The sequence below is a fragment of the Ambystoma mexicanum genome, chromosome 3q, assembly GCF_040938575.1.
Source record: "Ambystoma mexicanum isolate Mex_15411 chromosome 3q, UKY_AmexF1_1, whole genome shotgun sequence".
Taxonomy (NCBI): domain Eukaryota; kingdom Metazoa; phylum Chordata; class Amphibia; order Caudata; family Ambystomatidae; genus Ambystoma; species Ambystoma mexicanum.
This window is the reverse complement of record NC_090926.1, coordinates 691,811,834-691,825,360: the sequence shown is the minus strand read 5'-3', so window position 1 is coordinate 691,825,360 and position 13,527 is coordinate 691,811,834. Positions and strand designations below refer to the sequence as shown.

Sequence of the window (13,527 nt, the reverse complement as noted above, 5' to 3'; positions counted from 1 at the left end):
AGGGACCAGACAAAACTGGAAATGACTTGGCTGATCAGCTGGCCAAACCCGGGGCCATCTAAGGGGATCTAATTGAGATCGAGTCCCTGTTGGGGGAAATCCAGGTCACTGCTATAACTAGGTCCCAGACAAATGCTCACAATGATCTTTCAACTGCACAATGGAGTAAGGAGACCCCAGATGCCGATTTGATTACGGCTCAAAAAGGGGATTCCCATAATTGGTAAGTTTTATCAACACATTGAGGACCCTGAGAACTTTCCCCTGACGGATACCGATTACATTGGGAAAGAGGACCTCAGAGTGTTGATGAAATGTCCAAAAAGGTTCCGAATCCAAGACTGTTTGTTGGTAAGGAAATCCCTAGCTGGCCATGATCAGTGGGTGATTCCTACCTCATTCCGAAGCCTGATGTTAAGTCACGCCCATGATGCGGCCACAGCCGGCCATAGGGGGTTTCAGATAACACTAATCTCGAGAGGTTGCATACTGGCCACACATGGGGCAGGACCTCGACCAATACTTAAAGGGGTGTCTTGTGTGTGCACAATTTCAGCCAACATCCCTCACACACTGTGCGCCACTCCAAAAGAGGGGGATGGTCAGATTTTCAAGTAGATTTCATCAGGTCCGTGATTCGCTCCTCTAGGGGGAACAAGTACATGTTGACCGTGACATGCTTGTTTACTAAATGGGTGTAATGTCTCCCGGCCCCAAACTGCAAGGCAGAAACAGCAGTGGCTCTGATGATCAACCACATCTTTTCGCGTTTTTGACTACCCCAAAGGATTGAGTCAGACAGACGTAGCCATTTCACCAGCGAAGTAATGACAAAGATGTGGGAGATAGTTGGGGTCAAAAGAAAGCTACATATTGCTTACCGGCTAGCCTCTAGTGGTGCAGTGGAGAGATACAGCAGAACCATTGTGAGCATATTAAAAAGGTTTGTGGCAGATTCTGGGCCAAGTTGGGATATTCGATTACCTCTTGTCCTAATGGCCATCAGATCTACCCCTTCATCTGCAACTAAAATGTCACCGTTTGAGCTGATGACTGGACGCAGGACGGTGCTTCCCCAGCATCTGCTCTACAGGACCCAAGAGCAGACAATGATCAATGCCTCCACAACTCATGAGTATGTTGAAAATCCAAGAAAACACCTTCAACATGCTTTTGCCTATGCTCAGCGAAATCTAGAAAGATCAACCGACAGCATGAAGACCCACAATGACTTAAAGACTACCAGAAAGGAATACAATGTAGGAGACCGGGTCTACTTATACAATTTCCATAGGAACCAGGCCAAACAGCGAAAATGTCTGCCTACCTTTGAAATTGTAGACAAGATCTCACCAGTCGCCTACAAAATCCGAATCCCCAAAGGCAGTTTGGCAGAAGGGGAAGATAAGTGGGTCCATATTAATCAGCTAAAGCGTTGCCATCCTAGGCACACTCTGCAGCAACTGGAGGAGTCTTCTGGAACCCCAGAGGGGGCCAATCCAGCTCCATAATAGTCCAACTCTAAAATATTCTGTATATAGTCTATAAGATATAATAATAAAAATGTGTCCCGATTATCAAAATGTATGTGTCCACCCCACTACATTAATAGTGGTGGGGAAATGTCTACAAATATGTTTTTTGCTTTGTCATCCTAGGATAACCTATAGTTGATTGTAGACCATGGAGACTGACCAAGGAGGACTACCCGGGGACCGGGAGCATAGATCCGAGGGGCCCAGAGTATCGCTCAATACTCCCATAAGGACTGATGAGGAGACCCGATCAATCCGCCCTGACGGAGGAAAAGATGATGAACTTTGCCATTTGTGGAATCAGAAGAGATGAAACTGACATCCCAGTCTTGCGAATTCCCATTGATGATCGATCAACGCCAATCGCAAGAGGGGGGCTTGTGGGATGGTTCAACCCACTAGTTCAGGCCCTGCAACATTACTGTGCATTGCTTGCAGCAGAAACATCAGAATGGCCACCGGAAAGCATGCTGCTCACTAAAAATCACCAGAAAGTGCGCAGTAAAAATCTGAAAAATAGGCAAGCCATCCACTTTTGCCTATGTCAGTGGTAACACAGGAGTGTTAAAACCCATCATTTGGCTGCCCACAGAGCAAAATCATTGCAAAAGAAACACAGAGCTGTTTGGAAATCCGTTTTCTTGGTTTTCAAATTTGGAAAAAATCATGGCTCACAAACCACTCAAAAGATCCAACCTCCTTGTTGGGTGTTCCACGTTATTCTACTGCAAGAATCCACATAATTACAATGTCAGCAAGAATCATATGTTATCAGAACAAAGAAATCTGTCAAAATGGGTGCAGTACCGTTACTCGCCTCCGACAAATGCTGGCGATCTCTAAATCTGACAGGAGAAACTTGTGTTTTCAAAGTTAAATGTGTCAAAGAAGGGATTTCATCAAATGCCATATAGAGTGCCACATATTTGATTTTCATGTTGAAAGACTGGAATTAAAGATATGTTTGCTTATTTTAAATTTATAAATGTAATGTTTTCACAAGGAACTATGTTACAATTGACCATACGGTAACCTGATTTATCTAAAACTTCCAAGAGGCTTTCTTTCCCTGAGAACCTCCCACCTTGTTCATTCCCACCAAAAGGAGAGGATTTCTCATTGGCATGTTAATCAGAAGGGGAGGAGATTTCCTCTGCTGCCCTGAGCAAGAAACAATGGGTTCATTGAACTGAATAGAAAATGCTAATTCGGGTGTGACTGGCAACAACTGCTCTGGCAGGAAGACAAGCCATGTGACTCTCCGACTCGGCCAAGCTTTGGAGGCGGGCCAGACTGAAAATGTGGATTTGACATTGGATTAAATATATGTTTAATGAAAATACTTCTAAAATATTTTACTGAACTGACAAAAATATGAAACTTAGAGATTATTAAAATGAAAAATTTGCTCACAGTTTAAAACTAATCTGGAATCTGTGTGTTGTTCTGAGACTGAACCACAAATGTTTTTAATATTTTAGCTAGTGTGGTTGTGCTGGGAACATGAAAAATTACAGAAGTATGACCAGATGGTATGTGCATGTATATGTAAATAATTGTACAGATCCGAAAATGTGTAACCAACCAAAAGCGTGAAAAAAGTCGTTTTTGAACCGAAACTCGTAGGAACATGGGATTTGAACAGAGACGTGCCTTAATTAATCTGTGATGTGTATATGTAATATGAACAAGTTGTGCATATGGGAAATAGGTTTTTTGGGTAAAATAGATTTTCTGTGTAAAAAGCAAAGGGGAGGGATTTCCTTTGGACCATAAACACAGTGTCACTCTGACACATATGACACACTGCTCCTGTCTCAAATCAGGAGATGGGAAATTCTCTGACCTATCAGATCCTTAGAGGGTTGGGCATAGATAATCGGCCTCCCCACCCACTTTGGAAATGGATAAATAGGGACTGCTGACGACAGACAAAACACAAACTTTCCACTCATCAACTGATTTCTTGGCGAAGCACCCTGCAGGAAGATCCATGCTCCAGACATAGATGCAGAATCCAGAATTAAACGAACTTTGACATAAACATATATAAATAAGGGTTTCCATTGGGCATCCCATACTAGGCATTGACTTAGTTGGAGTGCTGGATTGAAATCACTTACAACACAATCATGAGGTTTTGCAAACAAAAGAGGTTACAGTGGGTTTTAGCCAAAAGGATGCCACAGAAAAGGTCCAGACAAGTGCTGAAACTTTATTTTAACTATGCCGTACTTTACTGCATAAAGAAATAGTATTGTGTGGCCTGCTCCTCTTTCAATAGGGGAACGTTACTGGTGAAAAAAAAAGAAATGTGTACTGTTGTCAACACTTACAGACTTTTTTATTTTTCCAGGTATGTGACTGGGTGGTTCAGTCCCTATCACCGAAAACGACAGATTGTTCATCCAATTATGGTTCACCATTTCCAGCCTGAAGCAGTGAGGTAGGTCTTGCTTTAGGTTCTGTATTTCTACTGCCTCAAATGGAAGGTTTCATCAAATATGATATTTTGAATAATGTAACGTATAATGTTAACGTAATTTAACGTGTGCCAACATGCCGCCACCATGGCATGACTCTTATGTCTGTATAGCCATGGACTAGAGTAGGAAAGACACTTTAAATTCTCTAATACATTTGCATGTATTCAAGCATTGTTTACTCAAAATGGTGTCCTTTTTAAATAGTGCCATAACTGCTAAAGGTTTAATCGTTTACTTATTTATTAATTAAGTTAATATACATGTGGCAATAAAGCCCTGTATATCTAGCAGAAAACATTTTACAGTTTAAAACATGGGTAAGAAACAGAGCAAGATAAAAAAATATAAACAGTTAATACATTTACACACGATAGTTAAGGCATGATACATAAAATCACATAAGAATTCGACTCTTCCTTCCTCGTTTACTCTTTTTACTGTGCAGCACAGACACACTGTGTAATTGTCTTAAATCTATTTAAAACCAAATTCTGTGGATAGCATACCAGAAAATCCCAACAGTCTTTTTGCCTGTTTTACCCAGAAACCTAAAAAAAACAAATGTGGAATCAAACATACTGCAAAGTGAGTCCTGCGTCCCCTCCTCATGATCTAAAATGTGTGTGAAAGCTAGAAGGAGGGATGTATTGATGACAGTGGCGTTGTGAAGAAAACCTTTAAGCAAACATCTTTTGTTGAAACCTGCCACCGTCTTTTTCCTGTACACTGGTGTTTTTTACTTCTTGACCCGTTGAGGGCCCCTGGTACCGATATGTCATGGGGTGCATGATAGCATGATAAATAGACTTTATAACTGCAGAGGACCTAAAGATGGCTGTAAATTGCCACTGGTATTCCTGGGTGGGAGACGGCTGAACCCCAGTGCCTGACGGTTTCTCCAACCTATAAAATGTTTTGCATACAATTGTCAACACACCTGATCAAGCTGTTCAATGCAATTCAGGCAGCGGGCTCAGTAACACCCTCCATGGCCGAATCTGATACAATCTTTTTTATTAAAGCCAGACAAAGACTCAGCGAAGTGTGCATCTTACCCACCTATATCTCTCCTCAACTAGACGCTAAGATTCATGCAAAAGTCCTGGCCAATAGACTGATGTCAGTGCCACTGGAACTGATTAAAGTGGATCAAACAGGGTTTATCTTGGGTCGGTGCACGCACAATAACATTAGAAGGGTGATGGATGTGATAAAGGCGAGCTCTCAAATGGGACGTAGGTCTGTGGTTCTGGCTCTGGACTCGCACAAGGGGTTCAACAGCATGAACTGGGTATACTTGGTCCACACTCTGGAATCCTTTGGATTAGGCCCTCATTTTCTGCAGGTGGTAATGGTGAATTTTCAGATCCCAAGTATCTGAGGTTTAATGCCTTGCGGTCAGAGCCAATTTCATTACAAAGGGGCACTAGTCAGGGATGCCCACTCTCACCCTTGATCTTAACTCTAGCAATGGAGCCTTTGCCTTAACTAATCCGCTTTGTTGACAGGATTAAAGGGCTTACCATCTGGGACAAAGTTCACAAATTAGCATTATATGCCGACGATGTGATGGTATTCCTGGGGGAGATAGGGACCCTTATTCCCGCCCTCACAATGGCACTCCCATGCTTTGAGGAACTTTCAAGTGTCAAGATTGATATGGCTACATCCATGGTATTAAACATCTCAGAAGCAAATTGCCACAATACGCAACACAGGCCAGTTTAAGTGGGCGGAGTTGTCAGTGGAATAACTGGGGGTTCGGATTACTCGTACATATAGAGAGTTGTACCACAAAAATATTCCATCATTGCGTGCAAAGGCTCGGGGATTATTGGAGAAATGGAACACCAAGAGACATCATGGCTAGGGAGAATAGCTGCAGTAAAAATGTCATTGGTTCCGAAACTCTTGTATGTGTCCCAGGCACGAGCGATACCGATAACACTCAAAGTGGTGAGACAAATGCATAGGGCCATATTTAAATACATTTTGGCCCAAAAACTTCCCAGAGTCCAGCAAAGGATTTTGCAGAGCGCGAACGTTCAAGGGGGTGGAGGGGTTGGGTGTTACAGATAAATACTGAAACCTCTTAGCAGAGCAAATGGATCAAATGCTGGATTGGCCCGGGTCACAGTAGTCTAAGGAATGGATGGAGTTGGAACTAGAGGAGTGCTATACATCTATCTTCTCCACAACCTTCTGTACACTGCATTAGTGGTATAAAGGGTGCAGTTGACTCATATTTTGGCCGGGACAAGGCCCCTCCATCCGGAATCCAGATTTTACCCCTGGTTTAAATAAGGCCAACTTTGCCAATTGGGAAACACGAGTAGCCTTAACTTTGGAGAAATTCTATAGCAGTGATGGCACCCTCACGTTCATTCAATGCAAAGAAAGGTTTCATCTATCTGAGAAAGAGCACTTTAGATGCATACAATTAAGGCATTGGATATCGAATGGCTTGGTAAGTGCTGCACTGTTTAGGAAGTCCAAAGGGCTTCAGCTACTGGCAGCCATTGGGACAGACCATAAAAGAATTTCCCAATTTTATAAACCTTTGGACCCGCAGAACATTTCCATGGTTTACCCTTGTGGCGAAATGGGAGATGGAACTTGGGGTCTCGAATGAGACATGGGGTCAGATATGGGGGCGGATGCAGAGAAATTCCAGGTGCACGAACATACGGGAAAACTCATACAAGGTGTGTTATAGATGGTACTTTACAACACATAGGTTGCATAAGATATTTCCAGAGACATCGGACACTTGCTGGAGAGGGTGTGGGGAGGTGGGCAACATGGGCCAATTGTTGTGGCACTCTCTGGTAATTCAGTCCTGGAAGGAAATTCTTGCTAGGATCAAAGACATCATAAATGTACAGCTACCATTGTTTGTTTATTATTTATTATGCGCACCAGACCCTGGGGTATAAGGGCCCAGGAGGTAAAACATACAGCCTGGTGCAAGGTTACAGGTAACAGAGTGTCATTCATGTGAAAGAATTAACAAATTGATAATTTGGTAAAAACAACAGTTAAGAGATAACAGTTGTGGCAGGCAAAAACAGGCGGGAGCAAATTCATTCATTAATTTAGCATTTGTCGCTATCAGCCAGCTGATCACATTTTGCCGGAATTTGGTAAAGGATTGTTCTGTTCTCAATGTGACAGGTAGCTCGTTCCACAATTGAGCGGCATTGACTGGAAAGCTAGTTCCGCTATAGTGGAGAGTTTGAATCGTGGTACTTGAAGGTGATTGGTGTCTGCTAGTCTCGTTTGTCTAGTAGAGTTTGTTCTAGAGCAGGGTTGTCCAACATGAGGCCCGAGGGCCGCAATGCGGCCCTCATAGCCATTTTATGTGGCCCTCGAAGCCCAAGAGCGCAAACAAAGAATTAGGGTTACTTTTGTACGTTTTGTATTTATTTTATACGCAGCGAGCGTTGTGGCTGCAGTTTCAGGGTAGGAATTGTAGTCCACACACATTGCGATTTCCATTGGCTAAGAAACAGCCAATGGATATACTGTTACCATGCAAGGCATGTTATAGTAGTGGAAATAAATAAAATAAATAACTGCCTTGCATGGTAACAGTATTTCCATTGGCTGTTTCTCAGCCGATGGAAATCATAATCACGTAATGTATGTGGGTGGAGTGACGGGCACAACGCGCCACCTTCACACATCTGCATTGCCGAGCCCAGGGCAGAGCCTGCGTGAGCCAGCAGCTCAGCCCAGCCCAGGTTCACAGTGCTACGTGCGGTGCACACCGATGCCTAGTTCTCCTTGCCTCCAGCAGTGGGAAGTACGGCCTGCCATTTTTTCCGACGTATGTTTGCGGCATGCAGTGCTTTTGAGCCTCTGAGATACTGCTGGCCAGATAACCGAAACACAAGTATCTGGCCAGCAGTATCTCAAAGGCTCCAAAGCAGCGTGGGCTGCCTTAATGTTTGAACATTCTGCCTCGGGATGGAGGGTACAATTTGCATCACTTTTTGAAAAAAACCTCCCCCTTGTGTACTGTTCAAATTGCGTCACAAAAGGAATGAATTCCCACATGATTTTACTGCACGTGGGAATTAATTCCTTGCCAAAATGGCTAGGCAACACAATCACGCCATCCACACCCAGAAAAGCAGCACTGTGGGTAAAATGCCTGGGGCTCTATCCAGTTTTTGTTTTTTCAACTGACAAGTGCTAACCTGGACGAGGCAAAACAGCCCTTGGGAGGTGTCTGTGCCCCTGTTGGAGGAAGGCCAGCGGCAGGAGTGAAATTTCTGAGCGCATAACACCGTAGCCCACCAGATAAAGAGATAAGCTGGCATATGTATTGGGCACACTGCACAGGCAGCATCAATCATTAACACAGAAGTAATGAATGTGTATTAGAGAGATAAGCTGCCATATGTATTGGGCATACTGCACAGGCAGCATCAATCATTACCACAGAAGTAATGAATGTGTATTACAGAGATAAGCTGCCATATGTATTGGGCACAATGCACAGGCAGCATCAATCATTAACACAGAACTAATGAATGTGTATTACAGAGATAAGCTGCCATATGTATTGGGCACACTGCACAGGCAGCATCAATCATTAAGACGTAAGTAATGAATGTGTATTACAGAGATAAGCTGGCATATGTATTGGGCACACTGCACAGGCAGCATCACTCATTAACACAGAAGTAATGAATGTGTATTGCAGAGATAAGCTGGTATATGTATTGGGCACAATGCACAGGCAGCATCAATCATTAACACAGAACTAATGAATGTGTATTAGAGGTAAGCTGGCATATGCATTGGGCACACTGCACAGGCAGCATCACTCATTGAAACAGAATTAGTTTATTGCAGAGATAAGCTGGCATATGTATTGGGCACAATGCACAGGCAGCATCAATCATTAAGACATAATTAATGAATGTGTATTAGAGGTAAGCTGGCATATGTATTGGGCACAACACTGCACAGGTAGCATCAATCATTAACACGGAAGTCATGAATGTGTATTACAGAGGTAAACTGGCATATGTATTGGGCACACTGCATATGCTCAGGCAGCATCAAGCATGCTTTGTAAAGGGCAATGTTGGCCTAAATTGGGAACAGCCAGAATAGACATGTTGCTACAGAGGCATATTTTGGGCACAACCAGCATGACAATGTGTTACATCAGTGACAGTGCTGTCTTACACTGTGGACACATTGAACATTAAAATGTGTTGTGTTGTAAAGTGTTCTTGTCTGCTGTTGGTGACATGGAATTTTCATGTTCCCCTTTAGAACCGATTATAAACCTATGGCTTTTTGGTCAGTTTTTCTGCTGTAAAATGCACCATTTCAACCCCATATTTGAAAAAGAATTCTTGGAGGGGGGACCCCCCAAACCCTCCCTAGATCGTTATAGCTCCCTATGCTCAGTCGCCCCCACTATTTCAGGAAAATATGAACACACACACTGAAAATAAATCAATAGCAAAGCAACTGACCTCTGATCATTTGATGGAGGGGCTCCCTTAGATACTCACTGCCCCTGACACCAAATGCTATCTTTGGGACTGCATGGCGCATCACTGCCTGTGATGCTATTGTGTCAAAAGCCACACAATATCGCTTTTTAATATAATGCTTTCGGTGAGGTTGTTGACCTTTGGCTCGCCGGTTGACAAAAAGTGAATGCTTTGGCCCCACATTCAAAAAGGTTGGACAAGCCTGTTCTAGAGAATCTGTCGGCTAAGTATTGTGGGGCTTTGTTATGTAGGGATTTGTATGTGAGAGACGCAGTTTTAAGTCTAATTTTCTCATAGGTGGTAAGCCATTTATGTTTCCTTCTTGTTTCCGAGATATGTTCTCTCTTAGGAATGTTCAGTGCTGCTCGAAGAGCATTGTTTTGCTGTATCTGAATTTTGTTGATGGTGGATTTAGTTGCTCCAATGTACAGGGTATTGCAATAGTCTAGTTTAGAGATGATTAAAGCTCTGGCTAAAGTTAGGCAACTGTTCTGAGATAGGAATTGTTTTCCCGCTCTAATTAGTTTACATGTGTAAGCTGTTGATGAAGCTAGCGTATGTACCTGTTTGGTAAGTGATAGAGTAGAGTCAAGGTATATAACTAACGTTTTTACTTCCTTGGCTACTTGGATACAGTTCTTATCAATGATCAAGGAAGAGTAATTCATACTTAGTTTGTTGATGAGGGATTTGGTGCCCACGATGAGAAGCTCTGTTTTATCATCGTTCAGGCATAGGCCATGTGTGGCCATCCATGCCTGAACGATGCTGTAAATTCTGTTCACCATTGCTAGGTCCTCATCATAGTCCCCGGTAAGTGGGAGGAGGATCTGGGTATTGTCTGCATAATTGGTGTAGGTGATACCCAGATGGTCCAGGTTATCAAACAGGGGCTTAGTCAAGATGTTATATAGCGTTGGTGAAACGCATGAGCCCTGTGGCACGCCGAAAGTGATGGGGTCCGCAGCTGCTGTTGGTGAGAAGACCCTCATGGAGTGGTCACTAAGGAATGATTGGATCCACACTATTGCCTCAGTGGAGAAGTGTGCTGCTGTATCTAAGTGGTTACAAAGAACCTTGTGATCCACTAAGTCGAATGCGGCAGATAGGTCTAAATAGGAGAAGTGCCGGTTTTCCAATGTCACGTAGTTTATCTATTTGGGCTTTAAGATCGATAAGTGCGGTTTCTGTGCCATGTAATGGACGGAAGCCGGATTGACGAGAGCCTAGTAGCTGGTTCAGTTCAAGGAAGTTCTGGATTTGGATATATGCCACCTTATCCAGAATCTTTAGAAGGAACGGCACAGTTGTGATCGGTCTATAATTGGTGGGTATAGCCGGGTCTAAGGTTTGCTTCTGGGGAGTGGGAGCACCCATGATTCCTTTAAGTTGCTCGGGATGGTGCCGGTGGTAAAGAAGCCATTAATCAGCTTAGTGATGAATGGGGCTAGGTCCCGCGCAGCATCTTTGATCAGTTGTGCTGGGCAAAGATCTCCTTTGCAATTGAAAGGTTTCAGTCCAAGTATTACTTTCTCCACCTCTATTATAGAGACTTTAGAAAAGTACAATTGGGTGGAAGGTTGGACCCCCTTGTGCTAGTTTTGGCCAGTGAGAAAGGGTTATTTATTTTTAAATTTCTTTATTGTGCAGTGAGAGACAATGCATCACTAAAAGCAAACATACAGCAGTAATCCTGTGCAGTATTGTGCAGTCAATTCAGTGTTTCATACCTTAAACGTAACATAACAACTGGAACCAAGTGAGGAAGGGTTATACCAGTTATCGAGACATCGGGCATCTACGATTACTCAGTTGTTGAACACAGACCGCTTGACGATAGCACCATTTTGGAAAAAAACCTGTGGGTCCTTCCATAGCTTGCTGGTGGTTAAAGATATGGGACACATTGTCCATGTAGAAGATTACGGCGATCCTGTCCAATACGTATACCAAATATTTAAACCATGGGTGCCATTTATAGAATATGTTAAGGGCAGGCAACAAGTAAATCATCAACCCCAACTTCTTCGTAATTTCTCCCTTCTCTGAAACAAATGGGCTGAAACAGTGTTGACAAAATTGTTAACATCCTTAGTGAGACAAAGAGCCGCCATTTGTCAAAACAGGCCTGTAAATGTTTTATGACATGTTCTTGCCCTCTCTTCCCTGACACTCAGACCAGAAGTTTTGATTTTGTTTTGGATATCATTTGTATAATGTGTTTTGTTATGTCCATTTATTTCATTATGTTAGACTGATTCATTGTTTTCCCAGGTAATGGCCCTCGGACCCCATGCTTGCCCAGCAACATTGCAACCAAAATGTCCTTTTTGGGGCAAATTGTACACCTCTGGGCCACAGGACATGCCCAGTGAGCATCGTCTATCTATATATATTCAAAAATGAATTGGAGAAACTGTGGTCAAAGGGACATCTACTTACATTTCCCTTAAAACCCATTGAAATTCAGTGAAAGAATGTGTTAAAAGGACTCTCTGTCTGCAACGCAAAACATCAAAATCAAAAAAGTGCCAGATATGGTTTCTAAAGCATTATAACTAAAACATGCAATTGTAAAATAACTAACTCGACTACCGCCATATACATAGTTAACTTAAATATTACATTTTTGCATGCTTAAAAAGACTGCAGTCTGCTTTGCCAACTGGTTATCGGGAAAACTACTGTCATTCTGTTGTCAAAACTTGTTGCTCAATTTAAGGAATAAAAATGAAGTTTGGAATTTGAAAGTCAATGGGAACAAAATATAAATCAAGAAATGTGACATTGAATGCTCAGTTTTATTGTTTACTTGTATGTTTTAGCCTCCTGTCAAAATGGACAACCATCAGAGAGCAGCTGCGCTTGGCACTGGATAATATATATTACCCCAACACCAGCGAGGAGTGGCTGGAGGAAAATGTCTGCACTAGCCTTGACAATTTGCAGCGCTTAGTTGACGATGTGGATAGAGCACTACAAGCACAGACCTAGCAAATCTCGTCAAACTGGGGTTTTTGAGTCAACAGGAAAATGTCTTGTGCATCATTAAAAATGGTGTCTCCAATGGTCCTGCTGCGCATTGGTGGTCTAGAACAGTATGGTGCCATCAGCCCCTTTTCTACATGTGCTCTGAACACCCGGTCTGGACTTCTAGTTGTGTTTCTTGGACTGGTCTTGAAAGATAGATGTTCAAGGGGTGTGGCCTATCATTTTTTTTAAGAGTGGTAGAAAGAAATAACATGAAAAAGGAAAATTCCTTAAATAATTTCAAGCATTTAAATGTTTTCTGCAGGGCAGAACCTTTTTAATAGTACATTTCTGCATTATGATCAGGGCATTAGATAGCTACTGCTCATAACTGCCTCAAACACTAAGCTAGATTTTTCCGGTGCTCATTGGCATAGTTTTGCAAATCGGGCATATGCCAAATGGCAGTCTTGGGTGTTATAAATGGCCTAGCTTCGGTTTCATTATTGGAGATAAAGACATATCGTTAAGCCAGTATCATTGGAGACACCGAGGGGCAGGCGTTACCAGCCAACTACATCTAAAACATAAATGCATCCAAAGACTACACTAAGGGGATATTTTTAAATGATATAGATGGAGCAAGAATGTAAGGTATTCACTATAAATTTCCATTTGCCAGTCTGTAAATAAAATGATTTGAAAAAAAAAACATTTCGTAGATTTTCTTTTAGAATATTGAAGAACAAAATAAATATTTTATTTGTACTGTATCCTGTGATGATGATTTCCCATGTGGTAAACTGGTAGAGGGGGCTTCCGACGAGACTGCAGTCCATGGGTTGCCAAGCTCTACATGATGCAGACTGTGGAAGGTCTATATAAATGTCCCTGATTCCCTAGCCTACAAAGCAAAGATATGCCCATGCCCCCAAATCCTTGGCTTGCAGGGGGTAGGGGGTCAGTGGACCAGATGATTATAAACACAACAGGCGGTCCGTGAGCTGGGAATGTCAT

The 13,527-nt window shown here is 42.6% G+C and overlaps 1 protein-coding gene across 3 annotated transcripts in view; it reads left to right on the top strand.

Moving 5' to 3' along the window:
* Positions 1–13,222, top strand: part of HEXD (hexosaminidase D) — a 750,596-nt gene extending 737,374 nt beyond the window's left edge. For all 3 annotated transcript variants that reach the window (XM_069654607.1, XM_069654608.1, XM_069654605.1), the window contains exons 13-14: positions 3,892–3,981; positions 12,366–13,222. In XM_069654607.1, coding sequence (XP_069510708.1) covers positions 3,892–3,981; positions 12,366–12,534 — 259 coding nt within the window. In that variant the 3' untranslated portion in view covers positions 12,535–13,222. The remainder of the gene's footprint in view (positions 1–3,891; positions 3,982–12,365) is intronic.
* The last annotated feature ends 305 nt before the right edge of the window (positions 13,223–13,527 follow it).